The 27,594-nt window shown below is 45.4% G+C and overlaps 1 protein-coding gene and 1 long non-coding RNA gene across 2 annotated transcripts in view; one reads left to right on the forward strand and one right to left on the reverse strand.

The window, feature by feature from the left end:
* RHOJ (ras homolog family member J) overlaps nucleotides 1-27,594 on the reverse strand; it is a 127,379-nt gene that overhangs the window by 22,365 nt on the left and 77,420 nt on the right. The window contains exon 2 of the mRNA XM_068254272.1: nucleotides 520-578. Coding sequence (XP_068110373.1) covers nucleotides 520-578 — 59 coding nt within the window. The remainder of the gene's footprint in view (nucleotides 1-519; nucleotides 579-27,594) is intronic.
* LOC137533099 (uncharacterized) lies at nucleotides 1-27,594 on the forward strand. Its single transcript, XR_011024139.1, has 3 exons — nucleotides 1-41; nucleotides 3,537-3,800; nucleotides 27,331-27,594. It is a non-coding gene; the product is annotated as an uncharacterized lncRNA (long non-coding RNA).

The raw sequence follows: 27,594 nt of genomic DNA on the forward strand, positions 1-27,594 counted from the left end.
AACCAGGAAGCGAGTGGAGGAGACGCCAGCATCGGGAGCAGGTAATGTATAATGACACCTCTACTGCGCTGCCTACTCTCCATAATAATGAACAGGACATGGCCCCCTAGTGCTGGCCGGGAGCTAGGAAGCTCTGTCCTGTACATTAAATTGTATGGCTTCCATCTTGAGCTATTGTCATTTTTTATCTATGCCCTACATTCAAAAGTGTTTTTCTACCATGCAAAAGTTTTATGATCTGTAATGAGTTATCAATAGTCTGATGTAATTTGCATTGCTTTATTCTTAACCCTTACAGTAAGGCAAAAAAGAAACAAAACAAACAGCCAGACTAGTTCTATGTGGGCTTGGGACTGTACATACATGTATTCTTCTCATTATGTCACATGTCATTTCAAGTACCTTTTAAACTGCAAATCTGCTTTAACAACTGTTTTATAAATCCCAACCTGTCACCTACACGTACTAACAAAGTAAAAAACAGAATGACACAAAAGACGTATAAGACGCGGCCATTACCTGTCCTGCAGTGTCGTAGAGTCCCAGGAGATACTGCATGCCTCCAATGCTCACCGTTACTGTAAAACAATGGGAGAAAACGTGCTTCCGTTAGATGGTGGCAATAATCATTTGTCAGCATTTAAGCCCTCTAATTCTCTGCCTGTCTCCGCTCTATTTCCTGTAGCGCTGACGGCCACAGCTGGGTTGACAGATATCATGTATAATCAAAGCTGGTAAAGGCCACACTTAAAACAGATGGTCCTAGTCACTGCCTTAAATGAGTGAAATATCTATGGCTGCCTCTGATTCATTCAGAGCACTCCAGAGAGAGGTGGCTGCAGATTTGCGCACTAAGTGCAGACTGAGAAGAAACCTCAGAGGTCATTAGTCTACAGAAATACGAAAGACATTGGATGCTGCTGCTAATCGCTGGCTTACAAAAAATATGAGTTTTACATGTTTTGTAAAAGTTTTTGAATGGGAGAAATATGTTTAAAGAAAAATTCAGTGAAGTGTTATATCGCATAAGGGGAGCAAAATTAGTAAACTGTTCTGACATTATTTCTCAGGGTTGGAAACAGTTTGTGACCTATGTAATTTATTTAGGCTGTGAATAGAGATGGCTCGAACCTCCGATTTTAGGTTGGCGAACCTCGAACGCGAACTTTCGAACCTGCCATAGACTTCAATGGGGAGGCAAACTTTGAAAATTACAAACATTTATGCTGGCCACAAAAGTGATGGAAAAGATGTTTCAAGGGGTCTAACACCTGGAGGGGGGCATGGTGGAGTGGGATACACGCCAATAGTCCCGGGGAAAAACCCGGATTTTACGCACAGCAGGGTTTAAGGGCAGGAATCACATTTTATTGCTTAATTGGAGGCCTAAAGTGCTTTAAAACATCTTGCATGTGTATACATCAATCAGGGAATGTAATTAGTGTACTGCTTCACACTGACAAAACTCACTGTGTAACGCACCGCAAACAGCTATTTGTGTAGTGACGGCCGTGCTGGACTGGTGCGCACCATGGCGAGAGTGCAGGGGATGGTGGTTTTCAATCCCATATGGTTGGGCTGAGGTAGCTCAATGACAGAACAAGTGTCCAGGTGATTGCATTTGGTTTGTCCACAATGAAGCAATGATCTTATTATCTATCTTCTTGGGTCAGGTGTGCCCCCCAACACATTAATTTAGCCGGTCATTGCTTCATTGTGGTACGCAAGCCCCTTCACCGCGGCAAGGTAACGATCACGAAGGGAAATAGACACATGTACGTGCCTTTTGTTTTGTTAAAAATGAGGCAGGCATGTATTCGCACCAGAAAAATTACTATAGCAGCGGCCTTAAAAATTCAGGAATCCACCTGGAGTCCTGGACCCTGTTGGTGGTGGCGGAGAAGGCAGTCAAGCTGCCTGCAGGCAGAGATGCTGTGTGGGGACCGATTTAGTCTTGGGGCAGGAAGTCACACGGTGTTCAGACAGAGATACTGTGTGTGGGGACTGAATTAGTCTTCGGGCAGGACTGACCGTGCTTTGCAGACCAGGCATCCGTGGTCAGATGGATCCATTACCCAACACTGTGTGCCAGAGATGACACCACTTGCCTTTCAACTTCACGGGACAGTTTGGGTATCGCCTTTTTTGAGAAATAATTGCGTGATGGTATCTTACACTGCGGTGTGTGGCTTTGCTTTTGTATGCTGCTTTTTCTCAGGTGGTCATTCTATTGCAGTTTGTGCTTTGTAATCATGTGCCTTTGTAAGGTAGTTGTCCCTAGTACGCGGGTCTTGGTCTTTCCACAGCTCAATTTTCGGTGGCAGAGAGTACAGATGGCATTGCTCCCATCTGAGGCAGACGCACAAAAAAATTTCCACACTGCTGAGCCCTGGGATGATGGCACTTTGGTGATGGCTGCCGATGGAGTGTTAAGTGGGGTGCCAGAATCAGAGCAGGAGGAGGAAGATATGTCACGCTTCCGTGTGGAAGCTGAGGAAGATGAGGTGTTCTGTGTTAAATAGTCAACTACGTCCTGACAATATTGGGGGTTGATGGCACATGCCTTCTTCTGAACACTGGACTTTGGTCGAGGGCCGCATGAAATCACGACAGCGCAACCTCCAACAGACCTGTCAGGTGGCCTGCCTCTGGCTCTGCCTCTTGTTTTGTCCATATTGGGGGAGGGGGGGGATGAAGTGAAAGGTATGCACTGACTTGACTAATACAATGTGCGGTTCCACAGGTGCAGTTAAAAGGTTGCAGTGACTGCTGGTACAACAATGTGCGGTTACACAGATGCAGTGAACAGGTTGCAGTGAATGCTGGTACAACAATGTGCGGTTACACATGTGCAGTTAACAGGTATGCACGGACTGGTATATAAAACAGCGTGCGGTCACACAGGTGCAGTGAACAGGTATGCAGTGACTGGTATCAATACAATGTGAAGCTGTCACACACACACAGGTACCGTGAACAGGTGCAGTGGCTGGTATATAACACTGCGTGCTTCTGTCATGCAGGTGCAGTAAACATTAACAGGTATGCAGTGATTGGTATTATAAATGTGCAGCTGCCTGTCACACACGTGCAGTGAAAAGGTAGGCACTGAATGTGCTGGGCCTGGCAGTGGCACAGTAGGAATTAGCAAGGGGCCAAGGGCCCCTGACTGACAGGGCTGTAAATGCAAGTGTCAGTAGGACACACACAGGGCCGGATTTACCATAAGGCACTGTAGGCACATGCCTACAGGCGCCTTATATGACAGAGGCGTCTTTCTCTCCCCGATTTTCCCCGCTATGCAGTGTGTGATGTGACGTCACTCACTACCCTGCCTTGCGCCTGGCTCTTAGCGTGACGCTGATCGGGGAAGCCGCACAGTGAGAGGCAATGCATGGGAGAGGGGGAGACTTGCCGGACTGGAGCCCTCCGTTATAGCAGCTGCAAAGTCGGCACAGCACTTCATGTATTTTTTTTAGGAGTGTACGCCTCTAGGACTGAGTTGCAGAGCTCAGCGCTGTCTTCTTTCCTCCCAGATGCTCTGCGTGTGCGTCACACATGGGCGGCTGTGGCGGGACATTTGATCTGTGAGAAGGAGCGCTGGAGCGTGTCGTGCAGGAGAACAGCCGGCTAGAAACACATGGAGGAGGGAAAGAGCAGAGACAAGACAAGAAATAGAGGAGAGGAGACACAGTAATAGTCAGCTACTTCAATAGGAGTCGCAGGGACGCACACAATGATGCCTCAGCCAGCAGTGTATGATGGCCATCTAGCCCGGACCAATGACAGAGAGGAAGGAGGTAATGTACTCTGTCTGGTCTCTTCACTTTTCACTTCCCCATTCTCTCTCATTTTTTCTGTTTTTACTACTCTTTATACACACTCTATGTGCATTCCTCCCAGTGCCCACTCTCTGTGCCCCCCTCCTAGTGCCCACTCTCTGTGCCCCCTCCCTGTGCTAACTGCGTATCTCCCAGTGCCCGCTCTGTGTCCCTCCCCGTGCCCAATCTCTGTGCCCATCTCCCTGAGCCCACTTTGTCGCTCCCTGTGCCCACTCTCTGTGCCCCCCTCCTAGTGCCCACTCTCTGTTCCCCCTCCCTGTGCTAACTGCGTATCTCCCAGTGCCCGCTCTGTGTGTACCTCCCCGTGCCCAAACTCTGTGCCCATCTCCCTGAGCCCACTGTGTCCCTCCCTGTGCCCACTCTCTGTGCCCCCCTCCTAGTGCCCACTTTCTGTTCCCCCTCCCTGTGCTAACTGCGTATCTCCCAGTGCCCGCTCTGTGTCCCTCCCCATGCCCAATCTCTGTGCCCCCCTCCCTGAGCCCACTTTGTCCCTCCCTGTGCCCACTCTATGAGCGTCCCTGCCAGTGCCCACTCTCTGCGTACCTCTCCGTGCCCACTCTCTGTGCCTGCCTCCCTGAGCCCACTGCGTCCCGCCAAGTGCCTGCTCTGTGCGTCCCTCCCCATGCCCACCCTCTGTGCCCCCTCCCTGTGCCTACTGCATTCCCCCCCAATGCCTGCTCTGTGGGTCTCTCCCTGTGCCCACTGCATCCCTTCCCTGTGCGCACCCTCCTTGCGTCCTTCCCTGTGTCCACCCTCCGTGCGTCCCTCCCTGTGACAATCCTCTGTGTGTCTCGTCGTATCCACCCTCTGTGCATCCCGTCATACCCACCCTCTGTACGCCCTTGTAAATCCTACCTTAGATAGTCTAATGTCCTAGCTTTTTATTATTATTTAGTATTTATATAGCATAGACATCTTCTGCAGCACTTTGCAGAGCACATAGGCATGTCACTAACTGTCCTCAGAGGAGCTCACAATCTAATCCTACCATAGTCATATCTAATGTCCTTCCATATTCTAATTATGTATTTATATAGCATGGACATCTTCTGAAGCTCTTTACAGAGTATATAGTCATGTCACTGACTGCCCGCAGAGGAGTTCACAATCTAATATTAGCATAATATCTAATGTCTAATATCCTACCATATCATTATTATGCATTTACATAGCATGGACATCTTCTGCAGCACTTTACAGAGTGCATAGTCATGTAAATGACAATCTAATCCCTACCCAAGTCAAAGTCTAAAGTCCTACCATATTATTATTATGAATTTATATAGCATTGACATCTTCTTCAGCACTTTACCCAGTACATAGTCATGGCACTGACTGTCCTCAGAGGCGCTCACAGTCTAATCCCTGCCATAGTCATATGTCCTAACATATTATTATTATGTATTTATATAGCACTGACATCTTCTGCAGCACTACAGAATACATAGTCATGTCACAGACTATCCTCTTTACCTTAGATGTGCTTGTTGATCATAATATTGGTCTATATTTGGTAAATTCCTCATATTATTGATAATATCTGCATATTGTTTGTATTCGGTTCTTGTCTTTACTAATCTCTACCTTACCTTGCTCTATTTTACTTAATAAGAGTAAACGGTGTAGCTTGGGGGTGTGGCCTGTGCTGAGGGAGGAGTTTAGGGCGCCAGAACTTCTGTGCCTATAGGCTCCTGAGCTGTAAATCCGGCCCTGGACACACACAAAACAAAACAAAAATAGATCACAAGAACAACACTAGCTCTCAAAAGAGCTGTTGAGGGGTGCTTTTTAGCAATAAGTATCAGCAAGGAGCAAGCTAACAAGCCCAACAAGAGCCTAACTAAGCTTTGCCCTGGGTCTGGTGACTGTGATGTAGAGGGTCAAAGTTGAACCTAATGATGTAGTATAGGGGGCGGGTCGAACTCGCATATAGTTCGCCGCGAACGCAAATCACCGAAGTTTGTGCGAATCGGTTTGCGGTCGACCTGTTCAGACCATCTCTAGTCTAGTTTAACTGATTACCGTCCACGTGGCTCAGGCCCATTAAGGACCAGAGCCTTGTGAAACGTGGCATTTCTGTGATTGGCTCACAAAGATCACCTGGTAGGGAGCCAATGAAATGGGCTCCTTACTGATAGGAGTAAGCTTGGCTGTCACATCACAGCAGAGTTTGTGGATCAGGTGATTTGGGTTCCAGGCTCTATAGTATGCACCACCATAGACTGTAATGTAAGGTTGCAGCTATGTGGCCAAGGATGCTTAGTATTGCATAGCGAGCCCCACTATCCGTTACAGATGTGGGCAAGGATGCTTAGTATTGCACAGTGAGCGCCACTGTCAGTTATGGTTCTGATTGTATGGTGCAGGTGATTGCTTGGGTGCCAGAAAACAGCTATGTTACAGTATAGCGTGGGCAGGATTTATGGCAAGGCTGCAAAGGCCCAGGCATTGGGAGACAGGAAAGTAGGGGAGGCTTGGCACATTCATATACCATGGTCAGATCTGTGGTTTTCGACTAGTTTCTCTGCTAACTCTCTTCTTATTCCCTTTCTTCAAATGAGGTGTGCTGTCTGATTTCCTGTGTACAGTCCTTTGCTCGCTTCTGTCTCATTCTGGACTGCAGTGAACACACAGGGCAGCTGTAAAATTAATCAAGAGACGGGTAAGGAGGGAATTAGCAGAGAAGCTGGACATGCTACCTCCCAACTTTTTGAGCTGAGAAAGAGGGACATTTAAGCCATGCCCCTGTCCCTGCCTCTGCCACACCCCTGTCCCTGCCTCTGCCACACCCCTAGTCACACAGACCATAAAGATTTCATAAGAAAATGTGTTGTTTATATTACAAACCACACTGGTCCTGTCTATCCTGGTTAATTTTCCTTCATTTTAACATTAGAAAATAAGAAATATATACATTTAAAGATTGGAAAAAAGGTTAGAGCCAATTAAACACATTTTTCAGAAGAGAAATACATATATTTACATAGAAAGAGGGACAAAGTCCTGAAAGAGGGACAAATGAGGAGGAAAGAGGGACAGGGTTCCCAAAGCGGGACGGTCCCTCCAAAAGAAGGACACTTCGGAGCTATGAGCTTGCAGAACTCACCATGCAATTGTCCAATTTCTACACAGTTTTTGGCTCGCTGTATTAGGCAGAGAAAACTTTCAGGCCTTGTTCACACTGAGCTCCGATCGCGTTAGCGTTCACATTGGGCGTTTTTTGACCCAATTTTTTTTGCGATTCCCGGTGCTTGGGTTAAAAGCGCTTTTCTAAGCACTTTTCCAGAGCAGTTTTTTTAATTCACTCCCTGACGCAAGTCAGGAAGTGAACTCTTTGACCTGGAAAAGAATAAATACAATATATTTATTCTTAAAAACGCGAACGCAATCGCTGCACAAAGCGATTTTGTGAGCGTCTTGCTTTTTTCCTATACCTTCCATTGAGGCAAAATCACCTCAAAAAAAGGTACAGGCAGCACTTTGCTGAGCGGATCGGAAACGAACAGCTCAGATGTGAACTCTCTCATAGGAAATTATTGCACAAGCGCTTTTAGGGCGATTTTGAAAATTGCCTGTGCTTAAAAAAAAAAAGGGTAAAAATGCCCTCACAGGGTAAAAACAAAACAAAAGAGAACAACCCACCTACAGTACACTTAATAAACACTTTTAAGGATAGAGTAGTTGATTCATATACTTACAGACACTACAGGGTCCCTTTAAAGGGAACCTAAACTGAGAAGCATATGGATTTTCCTTTTAAAATAATACCAGTTGCTTGACTCTCCTGCTGATCCTGTGTTTCAAATACGTTTAGCCACAGCCTCTCAACAAGCATGCAGATCAGGTGCTCTGACTGAAGTCAGACTGGGTTATCTTCATGCTTGTTTCAGGTCTGTGATTCAAATACTACTGCAGCCAGAGATCAGCAGGACAGCCAGGCAACTGGTATTGTTTAAAAGGAAATCTCCATATCCCTCTCGGTTAAGGTTTCCTTTAAGGTTCCCTTTACCATTGATCATTGTAAGGAAAACATTTTTATAAAGATAACATGCAATCCTTGCTCGGACCACAAGGTGGAACTGCTGAGATTTAAATAAATAGATTGAATTTTTTTTTTATAGATGTTCTTCTGTGTAGCCTCATTTCTTATTTATAAACTGTTGAGTACTATATGTTATTTAAAGGCGGAGCAGATTACAAACATGACACGAAGAAGATGTTGCTTGATTCATTTGTACCAAAATTTGAAATAATATTCAAATACATAATTCAAATAAAGTCTTCTCTCCTTTGGTGTTACCGTATATTGCTTTATAGAATAAAAATACATTGAAGGGAAAAAAAAAAAACCTCTTAAACTCTAGGTCAGTGTTTCCCAACCAGTGTGCCGCGGCACACTAGTGTGCCGCGGCATGTTGCCCGGTGTGCCGTACAGGTCTGGCCTCTCGCCAGACCTGTACCTACTTTAGGGTGCAGGAGGGGGGAAGTAGCGCTAGAAGGAGGGGCAGTGGAGGCAGCGGTGGGGAGGGGGGAAATATCCCCCCCCCTCCCTCACCTGGGACCCCTCCTTCTGCCTCTCTCCCCCTCCGTTTAGCGGTGGCAAGTGCGGCTCGGCGGCGGGGAGGCATACGGAGAATTACTCACCACTTCCGCGTTCCAAGCGCCGGCAGCGTCATGTCGTCACACATCTCCGCCTTCAATGCCGCCCACTGTTCTTCCTGATTAGCGGAAGCACAGTGGGCGGTATTGAAGGCGGAGATGTGTGACGACATGACGTTGCCGGGGCTTGGAACGCAGAAGTGGTGAGTAATTCTCCGTATGCCTCCCCGCCGCCGAGCCGCACTTGCCACCGCTAAACGGAGGGGGAGAGAGGCAGAAGGAGGGGTCCCAGGTGAGGGAGGGGGGGGATATTTCCCCCCTCCCCACCGCTGCCTCCACTGCCCCTCCTAGCGCTGCTTCCCCCCCTCCTGGGCATCTATACTGGGGGGAACTGTACTAGCTATACTGGGGGCAACGAAACTAGCTATACTGGGGGCAACGAAACTAGCTATACTGGGGGCAACGAAACTAGCTATACTGGGGGCAACGAAACTAACTACACTGGGGGCAACGAAACTAGCTATACTGGGGGCAATGAAACTAGCTATACTGGGGGCAATGAAACTAGCTATACTGGGGGCAACGAAACTACCTACACTGGGGGCAACGAAACTACCTACACTGGGGGCAACTAAACTAGCTATACTGGGGGCAACTATACTAGCTATACTGGGCACTATACTGGGGCACTACCTACCTATACTGGGCACTATGCTAGCTATACTGGGCACTATGCTAGCTATACTGGGCACTATGCTAGCTATACTGGGCACTATACTAGCTATACTGGGCACTTTACTGGCTATACTGGGGCACTACCTATCCATACTGGGACTATACTAGCTATACTGGGGCACTATACTAGCTATACTGGGGCACTATACTGGGGTAACTATACTAACCATACTGGGGCAACTAAACTCCCTATACTGGGGCAACTATGCTAGCTATGCAGCCGCCCCCCCATAGCACGGCACTGTCCACTAGGTCGCGCAAACACCCGCGCCGCCGACCCCCCCCCCCCCCCCCCCCCCCCCCCGCCGCCGCCGTTCCCCGGAGAAAAATATGGTCAGAAAGTGTTCCCCGGCCCGGAAAAGGTTGGGAACCACTGCTCTAGGTAATACAATTTCTAGTATAAGTTTGTTTGCAACTTCAGGGCGGAGCTAGTGAGGTCATTGTGGGGTCAGATTGCCTCTAGGGGGTGATGACTATGACACTTTTTTTATGCACCAAAAATGAATAAAAAAAAACTCACTTTATTAAACGTATAATTAAAAATCTGGGGTACACAAAACCTTTTCAATAAAAGCAACATGCATCCTGCAAAATGACTCAATTAGATTTACATCACATCAATTGTCCAGCATATCCTATACCTCCGACGATTGTCCTTTATCAATTGTGCCCATTCCCAACAGTAAGACCTGATTAGTGTGGGCAGGGCAGTTTCTAGGCTAAATTGCACCCAGGGCGAGGGTGTAAAAATTGCGCCCCCACCTGCCAGGGCCGGCCCTAGACTTTTTGCCGCCTGAGGCAAATTTAGCAGAGAGCTGCTGCTGCTGCCGCCGCCCCGCCCCCCCCGGGCCGTGGGTGCGGGGGGGCCGGCCGCCGAGCCGGAGGGGTAGCGGGCAGGTCGGGGGTATTGGGCCTAGCGGTGGGGAGGGGGGGTCGGACCCCCCCCCCTCCCTCGCCTGGGTCCCCCGATCTGCGCTCCCCTCCAGCCTGTAATCAGGAAGCCGCTGCCAGATCGTAAGAGGCACAGGCGGGGAGGACTCACCTTTTCCGCGTTCCAGCGAGCGCTCCACTGACGTCACTTCCTGCAATGCCGTCCACTTACAATACAGTGGGCGGCGATGCAGGAAGTGACGTCAGTGGAGCGCTCGCTGGAACGCAGAAAAGGTGAGTCCTCCCCGCCTGTGCCTCTTACGATCTGGCAGCGGCTTCCTGATTACAAGCTGGAGGGGAGCGCAGATCGGGGGACCCAGGCGAGGGAGGGGGGGGTCCGACCCCCCTTCCTACCGCTAGGCCCAATACCCCCGACCTGCCCGCTACCCCTCCGGCTCGGCGGCCGGCCCCCCCTCGGGCGGGTGCCGCCCTTAGAAGTTTGCCGCCTGAGGCAAATGTTTCACCCCGCCTCATGAGCGGGCCGGCCCTGCCACCTGCAAACCTTTACGCTTTAGGGATAGTCACACAGCCAAAGGTCACAAGTAGATCTGCCTACTTACTAGTGACCAGCCGCTCGTCCAGGAGGAAGCAGGGACCAGAAAAACACACGGGAAGAGAGCACGGAAAGCCGACTCCTCCATGGGCGCCGAGCACTGACAGCCTGCTGTACCGCTACAGGACATCAGGGGTCATCACGCGGTGGTGACGTGATGATGACTTGATGTCTGACGCAGGCAGCCTAGGAGGAGCCAAGGAAGGTGATCAAGCTCGTAATCTTCTTCCATTTGGCTGCACCGCGCGTCACCAGCTCCCTAGTGGATATGTCCTTCTGCATGCTCCTCCTCCTTGCCGGTCCGTGCCCAGTGCGGTCGCCCTGGGCACGGACCGGCCTGAGTGTGGGATTTCTGCCCACTTGTCCTCTGCGAGTGGCACGGGTGTATTTGTAGAAGCTGATCATCATGAACTACCCAACACATGCCCAAGAAATGCACATAGCATTTCTGTGTGTCTTGGACTCTACAGAGCACTTTGAGCCACCACCACACACAGGATGCCATTTTGGAGCTGTATGGTTTCTTTACACGCTGCAGAGAAAGCAGATATGGATTGCAATGTAAGCAGTTTCATTTACACCCCAAATATCATCATGTTGAAAAGATCATTTGTCAAGCTCTTGTTTTTCTCCCTTGTTGTACTACATAGTGCCACCTTAATTAATTCACACGTTTCTCATCTACGGTGTCACCTGCTTCATGGACATCCTGATTAATCTCTCTGTTATAGACTTGTAGCAATTATTTATCTCCCGAACAGCCTCACTGATCTGTGATGGAAACATTCCTTTGCACCCTTGCTGTAATTTTGCCATATAAAGTACACTATCAGGGTTATGGCTATTTTACATAATATCCTAAGTTGTATAATACAGCTACTTAAACTACAATGTTCAGGCCTGGATTTACATCACTAGAGCCTATAGGCACAGATGTCCTGGCACCCTAGACATCACCCTCCATGAACCTACAAACCCTCAAACTGCTCTGCAAGTGTGCTGGCTGTCCCAACTATCACTTCTCCCTTACTTCCCTTGCCCGTCATAGATAGCTACAGGTGTCCCTTAGGATTAGGTAGCTAGAGGAACCCTTGGTATTAAGTAGCTAGTTGTGCCCCGACTGAAGGGAGATCTAGTCTATGGAATAACGAGAGCTGGGCGAGTAACCTCTCATTTATGCTCTGGGAGGGAGGCACTAGGGTATGGGAGTGAGCCGCCATCCCATCATCATACACCTGTAGGCACATGCCTACAGTGCCTTATGGTAAATCTGGCCCTGACAATGATAATGTGTGGACACAGAATATTAACCAGAATTTACCAAGCTGTGTTGTTCTGTCCATCAGTAGCGGCCTGAGGAGCCTCTTAGTCTAATAGCAATCAGTGTGGGACGGCTGGCGTGGGAGGGATGGAGGGGCGCACTTTGGCGTCTTAGCCTTGGGTGCTGGAGGACCTTGTCCCGGCTCTGGTAGCATGGTAATGTTAGGCTAGGTTATTATAGGAATGTGCACTGAATCATTTCCAGGATGCCGCCTTGTACTTCTAGCCACTATGCTCTGAGTTCACTTACTTGCACTGCACGGCACATTTCACATGACTCTATACTTCCTCCTTCCAAGGAGGAAGTATCAGAGCCACGAGCTATGAAGCACAATTAAGGGAACGCCCCCTGACCCTGTCCACTGGTTCAGTGCTGAATGGTGCTGAAGAGTGGTGTCCAGCCACCCCCCTGGGACAGCTGCCACCCAAGGCCCTGGCCTTTGAGGCCTTTCCAGAAATCCAAGGGTGGGGGAGCTAGTACTAGTACACTCCCACACAGACATTTTCTGAACATTTCTGAGATCTTGTAAATGTGGTTTGGCTTTTTTTTTCTTTCTTCCATCCCAAACATACTTTATTTGCCTTATGCAGTGTGGGAGGGGAGCCTATCTACAGAAATCTTAGAGGCTCTCTATATACTTTAAGGTCAATGATTAAAACATGTATTTGTGTTGCAGAAACCTCATCTGTTACAAATAGGTAACATTTGGGCACTCGGTGTACTGGGCTATCATCTGGTACATCTATACCGGAATCTCTGCCTGGTAATAGGTGTGACATGGGCGTGGTCTCTGCTTAAATATTTTTGCTCTCTGAGGTATTCGGGTCTCTGCAGGCTGGGAGGTTTTGCTTTCTTACATTCTTGTAACAACCATCCCGCAGCGCACAGCTCCTGCAATTATCTGAGAGAATTAGTTTCAGATGTTCTCTTTGAGAAGAGCAATAAACTTACATCTCCAGTGAAACTTATACATTAAAGGGATAATATCTGTATGAGGTTATAACATGGAACAATGAGATTTCCCACCAAAGACCATGTCTGACATGCCACACAAAGGCTATAAAAATGTCAAGAACAAAAATAAACCTATCAAAAACTCTAAAATTATACTCTTCTAGCCTCCAAGCTTAAAGCAAAGGTGATAATGGTGCATACAGACAGAACCACCACCAAAGTGTTCTGTTCCACTGCTAGGTAACCCCTCACCTTCAGTCTGTCACATTTACGTTCCTTTACTTAGTACTAAGGGATGTAAATGTTACCGAGGACAAAGGAAAGGCTCAGATGTTCACCTAGCAAAAAGGCAACACCAGTGTTATGAAGGACAAAGGAAGGGCCCTAATGTTTACCCAGTGTAGATATAAGGGGTCACCAGTATCATGGAGGACAGAGATGCCAAAATATTTTCCATGTATGAAGCTAGGATGAGGTCCCCACATTTTCCTAGTATGAGCATAAGGGGCCACAAGTGCTATGGAGAACAGGGATGGGTCTGACATTTTTATGTAGTATTCAGATAAGGAGATGCCAGTGTTATGGATGACAAAGGAAGGGCCCCAATGTGTACCCAGTATAAGGAGATAGCAGTGTTATGGATGACAAAGGAAGGGCCCCCATGTCAACCTAGTATAGATATAAGAGGACGCCAGAATTATTATAGAGGACAGGTTTTCCATGTATGACGATAAACGGAAGCAAATGATAAGGGGGGCTAGGATGGGGTCCACACATTTTCCCAGTATGACCATAAGGGGCCACAAGTGCTATGGAGCACAAGAATGGGTCTCACAGGTTTCCGTAGTATATGGATAAGGAAATGCCGGTGTTATGGAGCACAGGGATAGGTCTCACGTTTCTGTAGTATATGGATAAGGAGATGCCAGTGTTATGGAGCACAGGGATGGGTCTCACATGTTTCCGTAGTATATGGATAAGGAGATGTCGGTGTTATGGAGCACAGGGATGGGTCTCACATGTTTCCATAGAGTATATGGATAAGGAGATGCCGGTGTTATGGAGCACAGGGATGGGTCTGACATGTTTCTGTAGAGTATATGGATAAGGAGATGCCGGAGTAATGGAGCACAGGGATGGGTCTGACATGTTTCTGTAGAGTATATGGATAAGGAGATGCCGGTGTTATGGAGCACAGGGATGGGTCTCACGTTTCTGTAGTATATGGATAAGGAAATGCCGGTGTTATGGAGCACAGGGATGGGTCTCACGTTTCCCTAGTATATGGATAAGGAGATGCCGGTGTTATGGAGCACAGGGATGGGTCTCACATGTTTCCGTAGTATATGGATAAGGAGATGTCGGTGTTATGGAGCACAGGGATGGGTCTCACATGTTTCCATAGAGTATATGGATAAGGAGATGCCGGTGTTATGGAGCACAGGGATGGGTCTGACATGTTTCTGTAGAGTATATGGATAAGGAGATGCCGGAGTAATGGAGCACAGGGATGGGTCTGACATGTTTCTGTAGAGTATATGGATAAGGAGATGCCGGTGTTATGGAGCACAGGGATGGGTCTCACATGTTTCCATAGAGAATATGGATAAGGAGATGCCGGTGTTATGGAGCACAGGGATGGGCAGCAGTGGGGGTTGCAGGGAGAGGCATGGGAAAGCTGTAAGAGTGTACAGACAGTAGAGCGTGTGTGCAGTCTATATATTATGCAGGATGCTATAGAGAAGTGTTTAAAAACACCAGGCAGTCAAGGAAACCACATATCTGCCAAATCAGTGATTTATTACAGTTACATTACTGAACAGGACACCGTTTTAAGGGATGATTTAACCCTTTCCAACCCTATGTCCGACACTGGCCTTTTCTAGTATAGGCCCAATGTTGGACACAGCCCGGCATAGGAAAAAAATGGCTGCCTCTAGGGAGCGATGTTGCTGGATAAAATCCAGCACAGCATCAGCCCCTTTCGATCAAAGTACTGGCGGCCCCCGCTCTGCCAGGTACTATAAATATTACATGAGCGGATTTTGGGCTCCTCACTAGGGGTGCTGTTGCTAGATCTAGTCCAGCACGGCATCACCCTATGTGGATCAAAGTGATAAACTTTGTCAGGTAATACTATTATTACATTGGTGAGCATGCATAGGGGTGGAGCTACAGCAGGCGAGCTGGCGCCCGCTCCTATCCCCTGATGCCAGGTCGCATCCATGCTCCAGTGCAGGTATTAAACAATACCAGTTGCCTGGCTGTGCTGATGATCCTCTGCCTCTAATACATTTAGCCATAGACCCTGAACAAGCATGCAGCAGATCAGGTGATTCTGACATTATCGACAGCTCTGACAAGATTAGCTGCATGCTTGTTTCTGGTATGATTCAGACACTTCTGCAGCCAAATAGATCAAAAGGGCTGCCAGGCAACTGGTATTGTTTACACACACACACACACACACACACACACACACACACACACACACACACACACACACACACACCCCTGCTGTCACCCGAAGAGATCATGAATTGATCCTTTGGGTGACAGTTGAGCCACATGGCACCTCTTTGCTTTACCCCAACAGCAATGTTTTCAATTAGAGATACATACTGGTCTTTGTAAGCAGGCCGATATGTGCAATGTGCCGTTTTATAAATAAATTGTTAAAGTGGGCTTGAACTCTTGCACAGGACATAAGGAAACAGAAAGAAATGCACCCTGTATATTTTTTTTTATAGAGAAGAGCCTGTCTAATTCCCCCTCATCTGTAAGTAATCACAAGTGTAATTTGATCTCTCAGCTGTGTGTGCACAGACATTTGGCGGTCTTCCGCAGATACTGCTAATATGTAAACACAGGCTATTAACCCCCTGTCTGCTTCCATGAAAGCAGGAAGTAGACACACTGTAGATTTATTGCAGGAGTTCTGTCAGCTGTAACAAATAAATGTTTTTCTTTAAAGGTTACTATGCTGTTGCTTATCTTTTAGAGCAGAGAGGAAGTTCTAAGTTCAGGTCTGCTTTAAGTGTAAAAAAATTAAAAAGTTCACTGCAACAAAAATATAAAAATAACTCCTAGGAGTGAAAAATCAGGCAAACGTGCGGCCAACAAAATCAAAACCAACGCTGCAAATATCAAAGTAATGGTGAGGTTCTGTAATAAGGCACATCTTCCCCTGTAATTCCTCCCATTAGCCTGCAGTCTCTGATTCCGAGAGACTTTAAAGCAGCCATCTGGAAAACACAGCGAGGAAAATGAGGCGGCCAGGAGTGACTGATGATGGGAAGAGATAGCGGAACTCTTCATACATGAAAGCGCGCTTGCTGGGAACACAGATGAAGCTGTGAAACATGAATGCTCCGGACTGGAAGGCATACAAACTGAATATCGTGCCAGGCCTCAGCTGGGCCTTCAAAGTGGACCTGTCACACGCACATAATGGAAGCTGTTGCACTGTGGATTGAGGCAATATTACAGTGTAAGTAAGTAGGCTATATGAGGGGAATACATAGAAATTACAATATACTACCGTGGTTACAGTTATGCTTCAAAGGTCAAAGTCTATTAACCTTTTGTACACCGGCACACAAATGCTCATTCAAACCTAATCCTTCCCCACCCATAGTTACCATCAATCTTGAAAACACCCCAATAACCTCAACTCCTAAAGCTGGTGGTATCTCTGCACTCTGTACTCTGTACTCTCATTTGCACCACATATTAACACATTATCTCCTGCTACTTCCAACTCAAAATCATTTCCAGAATTTGTTCCTTTCTTTCACAGGAGGGTACCAAAATGCTTGTACATGCTCTAACAGGGCCATAAGGCACTGTAGGCACGTGCCTACATGCGCCTTATGATGGAAAGGCGCTCACTCCCATGCTCTAGTGCCTCTCTCCCTCCTTCCCTATGCAGGGTCCTGATGGAAGTGTAAACGAGAGGATACTCACCCTGCTCTTTGCATCCCACTGACGAGATCTCCTTTCAGTCCGGGGCACCTCTAGCTACTTAAAGGATGCCCAAAATGACACATGACATAATGAGATAGACATGGGTATGTACAGTGCCTGGCACACAAATAACTAAGCTGTGTTCCTTTTTTTCTTTCTCTGTCTGAAAGAGTTAAATATCAGGCATGTAAGTGGCTGACTCAGTCCGGACTCAGACAGGAAGTGACTGAAGTGTGACCCTTGTTGATAAGAAATTCCAACTATAAAAACACTTTCCTAGCAGAAAATGGCTTCTGAGAGCAAGAAAGTGATAAAAAGGGGAATTTCTTATCAGTGAGGGTCACACTGTAGTCACTTCCTGTCTGAGTCAGGACTGAGTCAGCCACTTACATACCTGATATTTATCTCTTTCAGGCAGAGAAAGAAAAAAAGCAACACAGCATAGTTATTTGTGTGCTTGGCACTGTACATACACATGTCTAACTCATCATGTCACATGTCACTTTGGGTATCCTTTAACCATTTCAGCCCGCGGGGATTTTTCACCTCCCATTCATTCGCTAATAATAATTTATCACTTCTTAACACAATTTATTGATCTATATCTTGTTTTTTCCGCCACTAATTAGGCTTTCTTTGGGTGGTACATTTTGCTAAGAATTTTTTTTTATAAGTGCATTTTAACAGGATTAATAAGAAAAAAAAATGGAAAAAATTCATTATTTCTCAGTTTTCGTCCATTATAGCTTTAAAATAATCAATATTAAAATGAGACATGATTAATCGTCCGTTACAAACGACTTTGTACATATGTGAATGATTTTAGAAGAAAGTACTGAACGACGACCGATAATGTATGCGTACGCAAACGGAAGTGACGCAAAAATATATCGGACAACATAGTTCACACATACAGATGAATTTTTACAAATATAACGATTTCTGAGTTCTCATTATTTAGATTAGTGGGAAGTACATTGACATTCGTGTAGCGGAAAATGTCATATTTACTGTCCGCAAACGTAATACAAGTGCCAAATAGAATTGAGGAAGGGACGTTTTGTTATAGATCGTTCAGCGTATATAAGGTGTATCTAATTGAAGATCGTATAAATAGGGAATGACAACATCTGGTAATCACTATGGACTTTGTTCATGCGTAAGCGAACATTCGTTTGTGAACGTGCGTTCTTTAGAAAATAAACTTCCGGAACTACAAACATGCGCAGAACATCACAGATGAAAGTTATCGGACGATCTCTGTACACATAATGACGACTGAACGATTATCTGTTGAAAAAAATCCGCTGGGTTGAATCGGCTGAATTGAACGATAACGATCGTTATAGTTAAAAAAAACAATTGTTCGTTATTTTTTAATGAACGATTATTGTTCAAATGATCGTTATCAGGCATTTTCGAAAGATCTTTATCGGACGTGTGTAGTCAGCTTACGCTACAGTCCAACTGCATACAAATGACACATCTAGAGCCCTGAATTCTCGACCTTTACAGTGAGAAAAAAGGAACACAGGCTAGTTCTAAAAGAAAGGGGAGTGTACACATATGCTTATCTCATCATGTCACTTCAGGTATCCTTTATGTGAGAATATTCTCATTTGCTTACAGCCCCATTCAGCCTAGGCCAAAAAGATTTATTTTTACCTGCTCGACTACAAGACTTTAGTCTTGCGCATACAAATACTTTGTTTGAATTATATAATGGGTGGATGATAAGCGATTTTGGGTTCAGCGAGTGAGCAACCACCTGCCTCTATCACACTATCGGCATGATTCACAAAGCTTTTTCAACTGTTTTCCTCTGGTTTCACCTTATCTATGTTACTTTTAAGGGCCTGTTTCCACTTCCGCGACAAATTCGCAGAGTTCTCCTGCAGGCAAATCGCGCAGGGAAACTCTGCCATAGGGAACAATGGCACCACTGGCTGAATCGCTTGCGGTAGCGATTCGGCCCCCATTTCCATCCGAATTGGTGCAAATCCCATAGCCGTGCATGGCACGGCTATTGGATTAGTCTGCGTACCCGCAGACCCGGAAGTGCCGCCGCCTGTCTCGCAGATGCGTGCGGCTCAAGTGGAAACGGGCCCTTAAGGCTTCCAAAGACCAAAAATATAATATTATTAAGGTAAGAAAAGTAATAATGAAATGAAGTTAATCAGGAACAATCTACTTTGAGCAATTATTTTGCTTGTAAATGTGCCGAAAGGTTATTTTTATCAATAAGGTGATAAACAAGACCTTTATGAGAAGCATTGTGAATAGAGCCTAATGCTATAAATCACATAGAAATATTGTTGATTTTTTTTTTTTTTAAGATTAGAATGGGAAAAAAATCCAATAAACATTCCGCAGAGATCCCCTGGCAGGATTGAAAATGTCGCCACCTGTGATAGATTACAGAATACAAATTGGGGTGAGGAAAGATTTTACAATGGGCAAATCATAAATGAATACTGTAAAAAAATTTAAAAAAATCAGCAATTTTATTAATTACGCTATTTTCACTACAGTTCCTCTTAAAAGGATTACTTAAGCATTAAAAAAATTCAGTTTCATTTACTTGGGCCTTCTTGAAGCCCCCTGCAGTCATCCCGTGCCTGCACCATCCTTCCGCGACCCTCCAGTGTGCAGCGGCGACCCCTTGAAAGCTGGTCCTTCGCGGCCAGTCGGAGGCCAGTGCACATGTGCAGCTCTGAGCCGCGCTCACCCTGATGCCGCTCCCGTAGCTGGGAGTGTTCTGCCCATGCTCAGTAGTGATTTTCAATCTACGCATGCGCAGAATGCTGCTGTGCACAGGGTCGCCATGGGAGGAGCGTGGCTGGTCAGCTTTCAGGGGGTTGTCGATAGATGCTGACTGGAGGGTCTTAGAAGGGCCATGCAGGATAACTGCAGGGGGCTGCAAGAAGCCCCTGGTAAGTTAGACTATTTTTTATCTTTAGACTTCCTTGAAAGGGGATCCGATTTAAACTTTTACTCATTGCATAATTGTGTTCCTTTCATATAGTTTATAGGGCATTCCTCAAGAAATACTCTAAATCCCTATAAACTAACCAAGCCTCGTCCACAGTTTTTCAGAGTGCCTTTTCAGACAGTAGCAAGGGCTTATGGGAGCTCAGTCTGGTCAGGAGGAGGGGGAGGTGTTACTAGCCAGAGCTTTCAGAGGCAATGGGGAGGAGAGAGGAGGGGGAATTAGGTTTTCACAGGCTGAGGGCTGGAGATGCAGATCAGCTTGCCTGTGTGTAATGTTTACAAACAGAACATGGCCGCTGTCATTGTATCACAGGAAGAAATAATCATATACTGTTGAAGCTGTTTGCCGCTAGATATGCAGTGTCTAAACTTTAGATAAGATATATAGACAAGTTATTTGTTACAGTTAGTTTTTCATCTCGGATCCGCTTTAATGCAGTCATCTTAAACTCAGATGAATTTAAAATAATCCTTGGAATATCTTACGACAATTAATTTGATACAATGCGATAAAAACATACTCTCCCAATCGATAAAATGATCCCTTTTGATTGAAAATAATTGTGATGAAAGTGACACTGAACAATTGCAGGTAAAATTTTTGTGGCTAGGATAACACTTCATACATGTGTAGGTTTCCAGAAGTCGATAAACATAACTGACAGCACAAAGATGGTCAATTAAGGGCTGGACAATTGAAATCCAGACCTGACACGGTGTCAGTGACTAATAGACTGGATCAGATATGATTCCCGGGATTCTGTTTCCTCTGCTTTGTTCTGTGTTTAGTCTGCCCCGGTACCTGTGTAAATAAAAGCTCTTTCATCCAGACGCAGCATGTGTCAAATGCTTGGCTGTTTACAAATGGCAGTGTTTGTGTGACACATTCGTCTCATTCTTCGATGAGTTTCCTATGTGTTTTCAGCTGTTGTTTTCTAATAAACATCGGAGGGGTATCTGATAGGAGGCTGACCTGGTAATTCGCTGATTTTCCAAACACAACACCCTTAGGGCTATATCACACGGAAAAACCTTCAATCGCATCACAATGCAATGCAATGTGATTACATTCAGTGCTTTCACAACGATTTTGCTTCTCTTTTCTTAAAGCAAACCTAGAAGTGAAAATAAACTTATAAAATAAAAAGTTGTATGTGCAGTACAGCTAAGAAAGTAGTAAAGAACAGAGTCTCATATTGTTTTACAGTACAGGAAGAGTTAAGAAACTTCAGTTATCTACGTAAAAGAACTTCTCTGAGCTCTTCGACCCACTGGGTGGAAGACAGTCCAGTTTTCTGAAGCACTTAAACAGATAAGCAACAGTGAGAGACAGCTTGTGATAAGGTTTTACTGCAGGGAAGTTCAAAGGGTCATTATTGCGGGTCAGTTTTATAGCTTAATGCTACCTGCAGCACTTTTTGTGGTTTTAAGAAAAATGAATCGCTCTAGTGTGAAAACTGTTACATTGTCAAATTGCTTTTTTAAATTGCCAGCCATCAGAAAAGCGCTGAAAAGCACTCGCAGTGTGAAAAGGCTCCATTTGCCAATGGAAAACATGATTTCGCAGCACGTCCTCTCTGCTCTAACATGATTGTGCAGTGATGGCACTTTGCAGTTCTCATTTTGTGAAATGCTTCAAAAACACTGCATACAGTGCGTTTGTGATTTCTGAAAATCCAAAGTGCTGCAGTGTGAATGATCCCATAGGGATAAATTGTAAACAACGCTTTGCTGTCGATTGCGAATTAACACAAATGCTGGAAAATGCCTGCAAAGCACCTCAGTGTGAATGAGGCCTTGGTAAGGTGAATGCATGTCCTGATGTCTAATTCATTTTCAGTTCACTCATTCATTCATTTTCAGTTTCTCATGGGGGAAAAGGAAGTCTGTGCTCTGCATTTGCCTTCCTCAGTTTAGCGAGAATGACTGTTGGTTCCCATAAATTATTTGTCCTGTTGTTGTTACAGAATGGATTTTAAAGAGAAACCATGACCAAGAATTGAACATCCCAATCCGTAGCTGATACCCCCTTTTACATGAGAAATCTATTCCTTTTCCCAAACAGATCATCAGGGGGCTCTATATGGCTGATATTGTGGTGAAACCCCTCCCACAGGAAACTATGAGGACCATGGTGGTCCTGGCAGTTTCCAGTCTGTGAACCTCGTTGCATTGTGGTAAAAAGCCATTTACAACTGTTTCCGACTGCCAAAAAAGCAAGCAGCAGCTACATCACCTTCCAGCAGTAAAAATGTCACCATGTGATAAATGTCAGAATGTAAATCAGGGAGAGGAAAGATTTTACAACGAGCAAACACTGACTAAATCATTTATACATAATTATTGTAAAAAAATAAGCTCTTTCTTTTATTACATTGTTTTCACTGGAGTTCCTCTTTAAACAAGTAATTATTATTATTTATTATTATTTAGTATTTATATAGCGCCGACATATTACGCAGCGCTGTACAGTGTATATATATATATATATATTTATCATGTCACTAACTGTCCCTCAAAGGAGCTCACAATCTAATCCCTACCATTGCCATATGTCTATATTATGTAATGTAAGTACTGTAGTCTAGGGCCAATTTTAGGGGGAGCCAATTAACTTATCCGTATGTTTTTGGAATGTGGGAGGAAACCGGAGTGCCCGGAGGAAACCCACGCAGACACGGAGAGAACATACAAACTCTTTGCAGATAGTGCCCTGGCTGGGATTCAAAACAAGAACCCAGCGCTGCAAGGCAAGAGAGCGCTAACCACTACGCCACCGTGCTGCCCACAATAGTAATATGGATAATTGGTATCAGCTACATACACAAATACTTCCGACAGATGAGGCCCACGATAGCGGTTTAATTGCCCTCACAGAAAAAGCTGTACTAGGTTCATTGAACGCTATTACCCATTTACCTGCCACTAATACCACATGACTGGTGGTGCTGACAGTTATCCAGCTTATGGGAAGACGATCATTTTGAAATCCACATGAACAGCACAAGCATTCGATCTTAACTCACCCTGAAGTTTAGCATCCAAATATCTGCCCACCCTCTTAAAGGATACCACAACTGACATGTGGCATAATGAGATAGACATGGGTATGTACAGTGCCTAGCACACAAATAACTATGCTGTGCTCCTTTTTTTCTTTCTCTGCCTGAAAGAGGTAAATATCAGGTGTGTAAATGGCTGACTCAGTCCTGACTCAGACAGGAAGTGACTACAGCGTGACCTTCACTGATAATAAATTCCAACTATAAAACACTTTCCTAGAAGAAAATGGCTTCTGAGAGCAAGAAAGAGATAAAAAAGGGGAAAATTCTTATCAGTGAGGGTATATAGTCACTTCCTGTCTGAGTCAGGACTGAGTCAGCCACTTACATACCTGATATTTACCTCTTTCAGGCAGAGAAAGAAGGAACACAGCATAGTTATTTGTGTGCTAGGCACTGTACATACCCATGTCTAACTCATTATGCCACATGTCAGTTGTGGTATCCTTTAAAGAACACCTGAATCTATGTAGTGGATTTTTTACTTAGCTGGTCTTATTCCAGCCCCCCTAAAGTCGTTCGGATCCCCTCTGTTGTGCTACTGACCCTTCAAAAAGATTGGTGGCTGGAGCTCCAGTCACAGCTTCTGCACATGAGCAGTCCTGGCCATATGCCTCCTTGATCACTCTCCCGTTGCCGAGAGCTCGCTGCAAGGTCAGGGCCGGTTTTCTCATGAAGCAAGGGGAAACACTTGCATCGGGTGCAGAGATTACAGAGGCAGCATGTTTGTACTGTGTGTTTACACATACAGCATGCAGTCAGAGTAGGGGGAGAAGCTAGAGGAGAGCGAGAATGACCTTATCATTGGGAAAAAGCAGCTTGTTGTGCTGTGTGAGGAGTTTGACAGTAAGTGAGAGGGGGGAGGCAGGAGAGCAGTAGTGTCTCATTTGCAGTGGCGGCTCCAGGATTTTTTTTGGGGGGGTGCTATGCAGGTGCTGGATCGCGGCAAAAAAAATGGTTGTGGCCATGACTGGGTGAGGGCGGAGCTAACTGTAATTCAAAAGTGCAACGCAAAGACACTGGGCCCAGGGTTTTAGTGACTCTTTCCCCAGAAAATTCACATAATTGTGCAGGTTTTCTCAAGAAAATACATGTAATGTGAGTAGATTTTCTCAAGAAAATACACGTAATGTGAGCAGATTTGCCCAGAAAATACGTTCAATCATGTGGCAGATTTGACCAGAAAACACGTACAATCATGTGGCAGATTTGACCAGAAAACACGTTCAATCATGTAGGAGATTTAAACCAGAAAACACGTTTAATCATGTGGAAGATTTAAAAAAGAAAACACGTTCAATCATATGGCAGATTAGACCAGAAAACACGTACAATCATGTGGCAGATTTAAATCAGAAAACATGTTCAATCATGTGGACTGAAGCTCTGGTCGCAGATCTTGCTGTGGGGGCAATGGCACAACGGAGAGGACCATGAGGACACCAAGGGACCTGAAGGACCATGGGGGATTGGATAAAGCCTCAGGCTATCAGAGATTATAACCATGTGGGCAAAGTATACTGGTAGTTGGTGGCAGCATAGCCCCCAACTGTCCACTTTTCAGAGGGACAGTCTCTCTTTGGGAACTAAATCCCCCTGTCCTTCTTTCTCCAAGTGTTGCTGGCATACAATCGGTGATCATGGCATAGCCGTAATCCATGAGCATTTTTTCACTATCCGACATCGTGATCCAAATCCGTGATCGGGAATCGATCACAGCAGTCAATCACAAATTCAGCCGTTATTCAAAGTATTAGGTGGATGTGGCTGCTGCCACAAAAAGTTAAGTTGTAGCCACTTATCACCTTTATAATCCATGCAATTTTGGGGATTGTAGCATGCATGGGGGATTTGCTATAAAATCCAGATCATGACCCATGATCATGGGTTCTAATGGTAATCATGGCTAAAATCTGATTCAAATTCGTAAGTCAGTTTCAAATCCGGGTCACAATCACCGTTTATCTGGATTTTGGGACTGCCGTGGCCGGATTTAGACAACATTGGGGGAGACGCAGGGTCATATGATTCTATTTTCTGGCATTGCAATGTGATGCGAGGAGGGGCGGAGCATCACACCACAATGCTCTGGCCAGGTGTAAACCCAGTCTCAATGTTATATGTATAATTTAAACGGCCAGTGCACACCAGAAACCTCTAGCAGAAAACGCTAGAGGTTTTTGAAGCAGATTTTTAGAGCGATTCTAGGCATGTTTAGAGAGATTTTCTAAACCCACCTAGCATTTTTTTAGAGTGTTTTTGTGTAGCAGATGTCATATATTTTTACAGTAAAGCTGTTACTGAACCGCTTCTGTAACAAAAACGCCTGTAAAACCACTCTGATCTAGCGTTTTTCAGAGCGGTTTTCCACTTTCCTATACTTTAACATTGAGGCAGAAATGCCTCAGAAATCTAAAATTTTTTAAAATACTAATGAAGATAGAGAGGACCATCGTGGTCTGAATTTCAAAACTCCTTTTTTTGCATTTGAGTTCTTTCTGGTATTAGTGACTAGGGGTGTGGTGGGGGCGTGATTAGGAGTGTGCCTGAGTGGCCCTCTTTCCTATCTCAACAAGTTGTGAGGTATATGGTGGCAGGCAGTAGAGTAGCTTAGGAGCTGTAGGCCCCAAAGCGAGTTTTACTTTGGCCCCCTCAAGCGCTCTATACATAACAATTGATATGGAGCACCAAAACCTGCCAAGGACAGCTTCAGCATCAGAGAGGTGTAGGCAGTCTATTAATGGTTACAACTAATCAAAGCACATAATGGCCTCAATTCACTAAGCAGTTTACTAGTCTAAAGATGATTTTTAGTCTACTTATGGTTTGGTGTAATGTTTTAGACCTGTTTTTAGACCTGGGGCGATATGCAATTCCCTTTTTCTCCTAAGTTTTCTCCTAGGTGATAAGTTTTCATCTTCTCTTTAAAATAACTTTTCAGCATTTTGCAAATGAAAAAGTATCAAAAAGTAGTAGATAAACTACTGTCAAAATTATTTTGTGTATTTTCTTGCTTGCTGGGGGTTTAAAGGGCATTTTATTGACAAGGTGTGGAAATATCAACTTGGAGAAAACTAAGGTGAAACAGTGAATTGCATATGGGCCCTGGTCTAACATCCAGTAATTACACAAATCATAAAGCCAAACAAGAAGTAACCACGCCCACTTTTTTTGACAGAGATTTGACCAGTTGATTTCTGTAGGTAAAGTACTTCTGTGAGGTATTTTAGATGTGAGGATGGAACTTTTTGAATTAATTATGCAGGAGTTTAATTTTATGCAGAGGAGAGCTCATCAAAGGAGAAGGATGTCATTCATCGCTACTCGTTTGAGAATTGCATCTTTTGATCATTTCCCCTGCTTTACCCACCTAATTACCAAATGGTTTAGACCAGGTCTTAAAACAGGTAAAAACCATTTGGTAATAGTGAATTCCCCTTTGATGCAACTGACCAAACCATCAGTAGACTAAAAACCATCAGAAGACTAGTCTAAACTGCTTAGTGAATTGAGGCCATAGAAGTGATCATCATTACAAGCCTAACCTAACACCAATAAAGAGCTAACAATCTGGTTGAGGGAACATTTTTTAATTTGAATGCGGGACACTTAGGCCACACCCCTAACCACACCCCAACACACACCCTAGTCACTCCTACCATAACGTTTTTTTGAAGAATTTTTTTTATAATTAATATCGTATCCCCTTATATTTTTTTAACAAATATTTCCCTCATATACCCTGCCCGTGGGTGGGGAGGAGGGTGAGGAAAAAAATCATCGAGGCGCCAGCCGCTGAAGTGGGATGCGGGATGCCGGCATCACATTTCTAACTCCCTCCCTCCCTTGGAATGTGCCCACCTGTGTCCCCCCTTGCTAGCAGAGTGCGCAGCTGAGCGGAGCGGGCTGTCATCTTACCGGCGTCCATCCATGCGTACCGGCATCTGGCTTCATTTCCTGCTTCCTGTGACGTCACAGGAAGCAGAGTGAAGTCGGATGCCGGTACTATGGATAGACGCCAGTAAGATGACAGCCCGCTCCACTCAGCTGCGCACTCTGCTAGCAAGGGGACACAGGGGGGCAGATTCCAAGGGAGGGAGGTAGAAATGTGATGCCAGTGCCACTACCCCGCATCCCACTTCGGCGCGGCTGGCGCCTCGATCATTTTTTTCACTCTCTCTGCCAACTGCCGCCAGGGACTTGGGGGGGTCATACCGGCATAGCAAGAGAGCCCCCCAAATCGGGACAGTCCCGCAGAATTCGGGACATTTGGGTGGCATGCCGCTATTGCTACGCCACTGTGGCAGGCCAAGTGGATTGTACCCTGAACCAATCTCACAAAGCTCAGCTCATTACACTCTCCTCTCTGTTTTGCAGGCAGCGATAGATATTCCTGCTTCTTGCAGCCGCAAGGTATACCTGCTACTCACAGGCTGAGCAGATGTTATTTTGGCACAACCGTGAAATTAGGACACTTGGCTTTCATGGGAATACAAGCATGGTCTGAAAAGCTAAACAGGAATCGGCAATATATGCTGTTTTGTAATATATTGTGATATCATCTTATTCTTCCTCCACAATGCAGTTTCAGTCTGGGCTATATAAATGTGTTATATGGAGCTTAAGTAGCCATGCAGAATG

This window comes from Hyperolius riggenbachi, chromosome 9 (genome assembly GCF_040937935.1).
Source record: "Hyperolius riggenbachi isolate aHypRig1 chromosome 9, aHypRig1.pri, whole genome shotgun sequence".
NCBI classification, from domain to species: Eukaryota; Metazoa; Chordata; class Amphibia; order Anura; family Hyperoliidae; genus Hyperolius; species Hyperolius riggenbachi.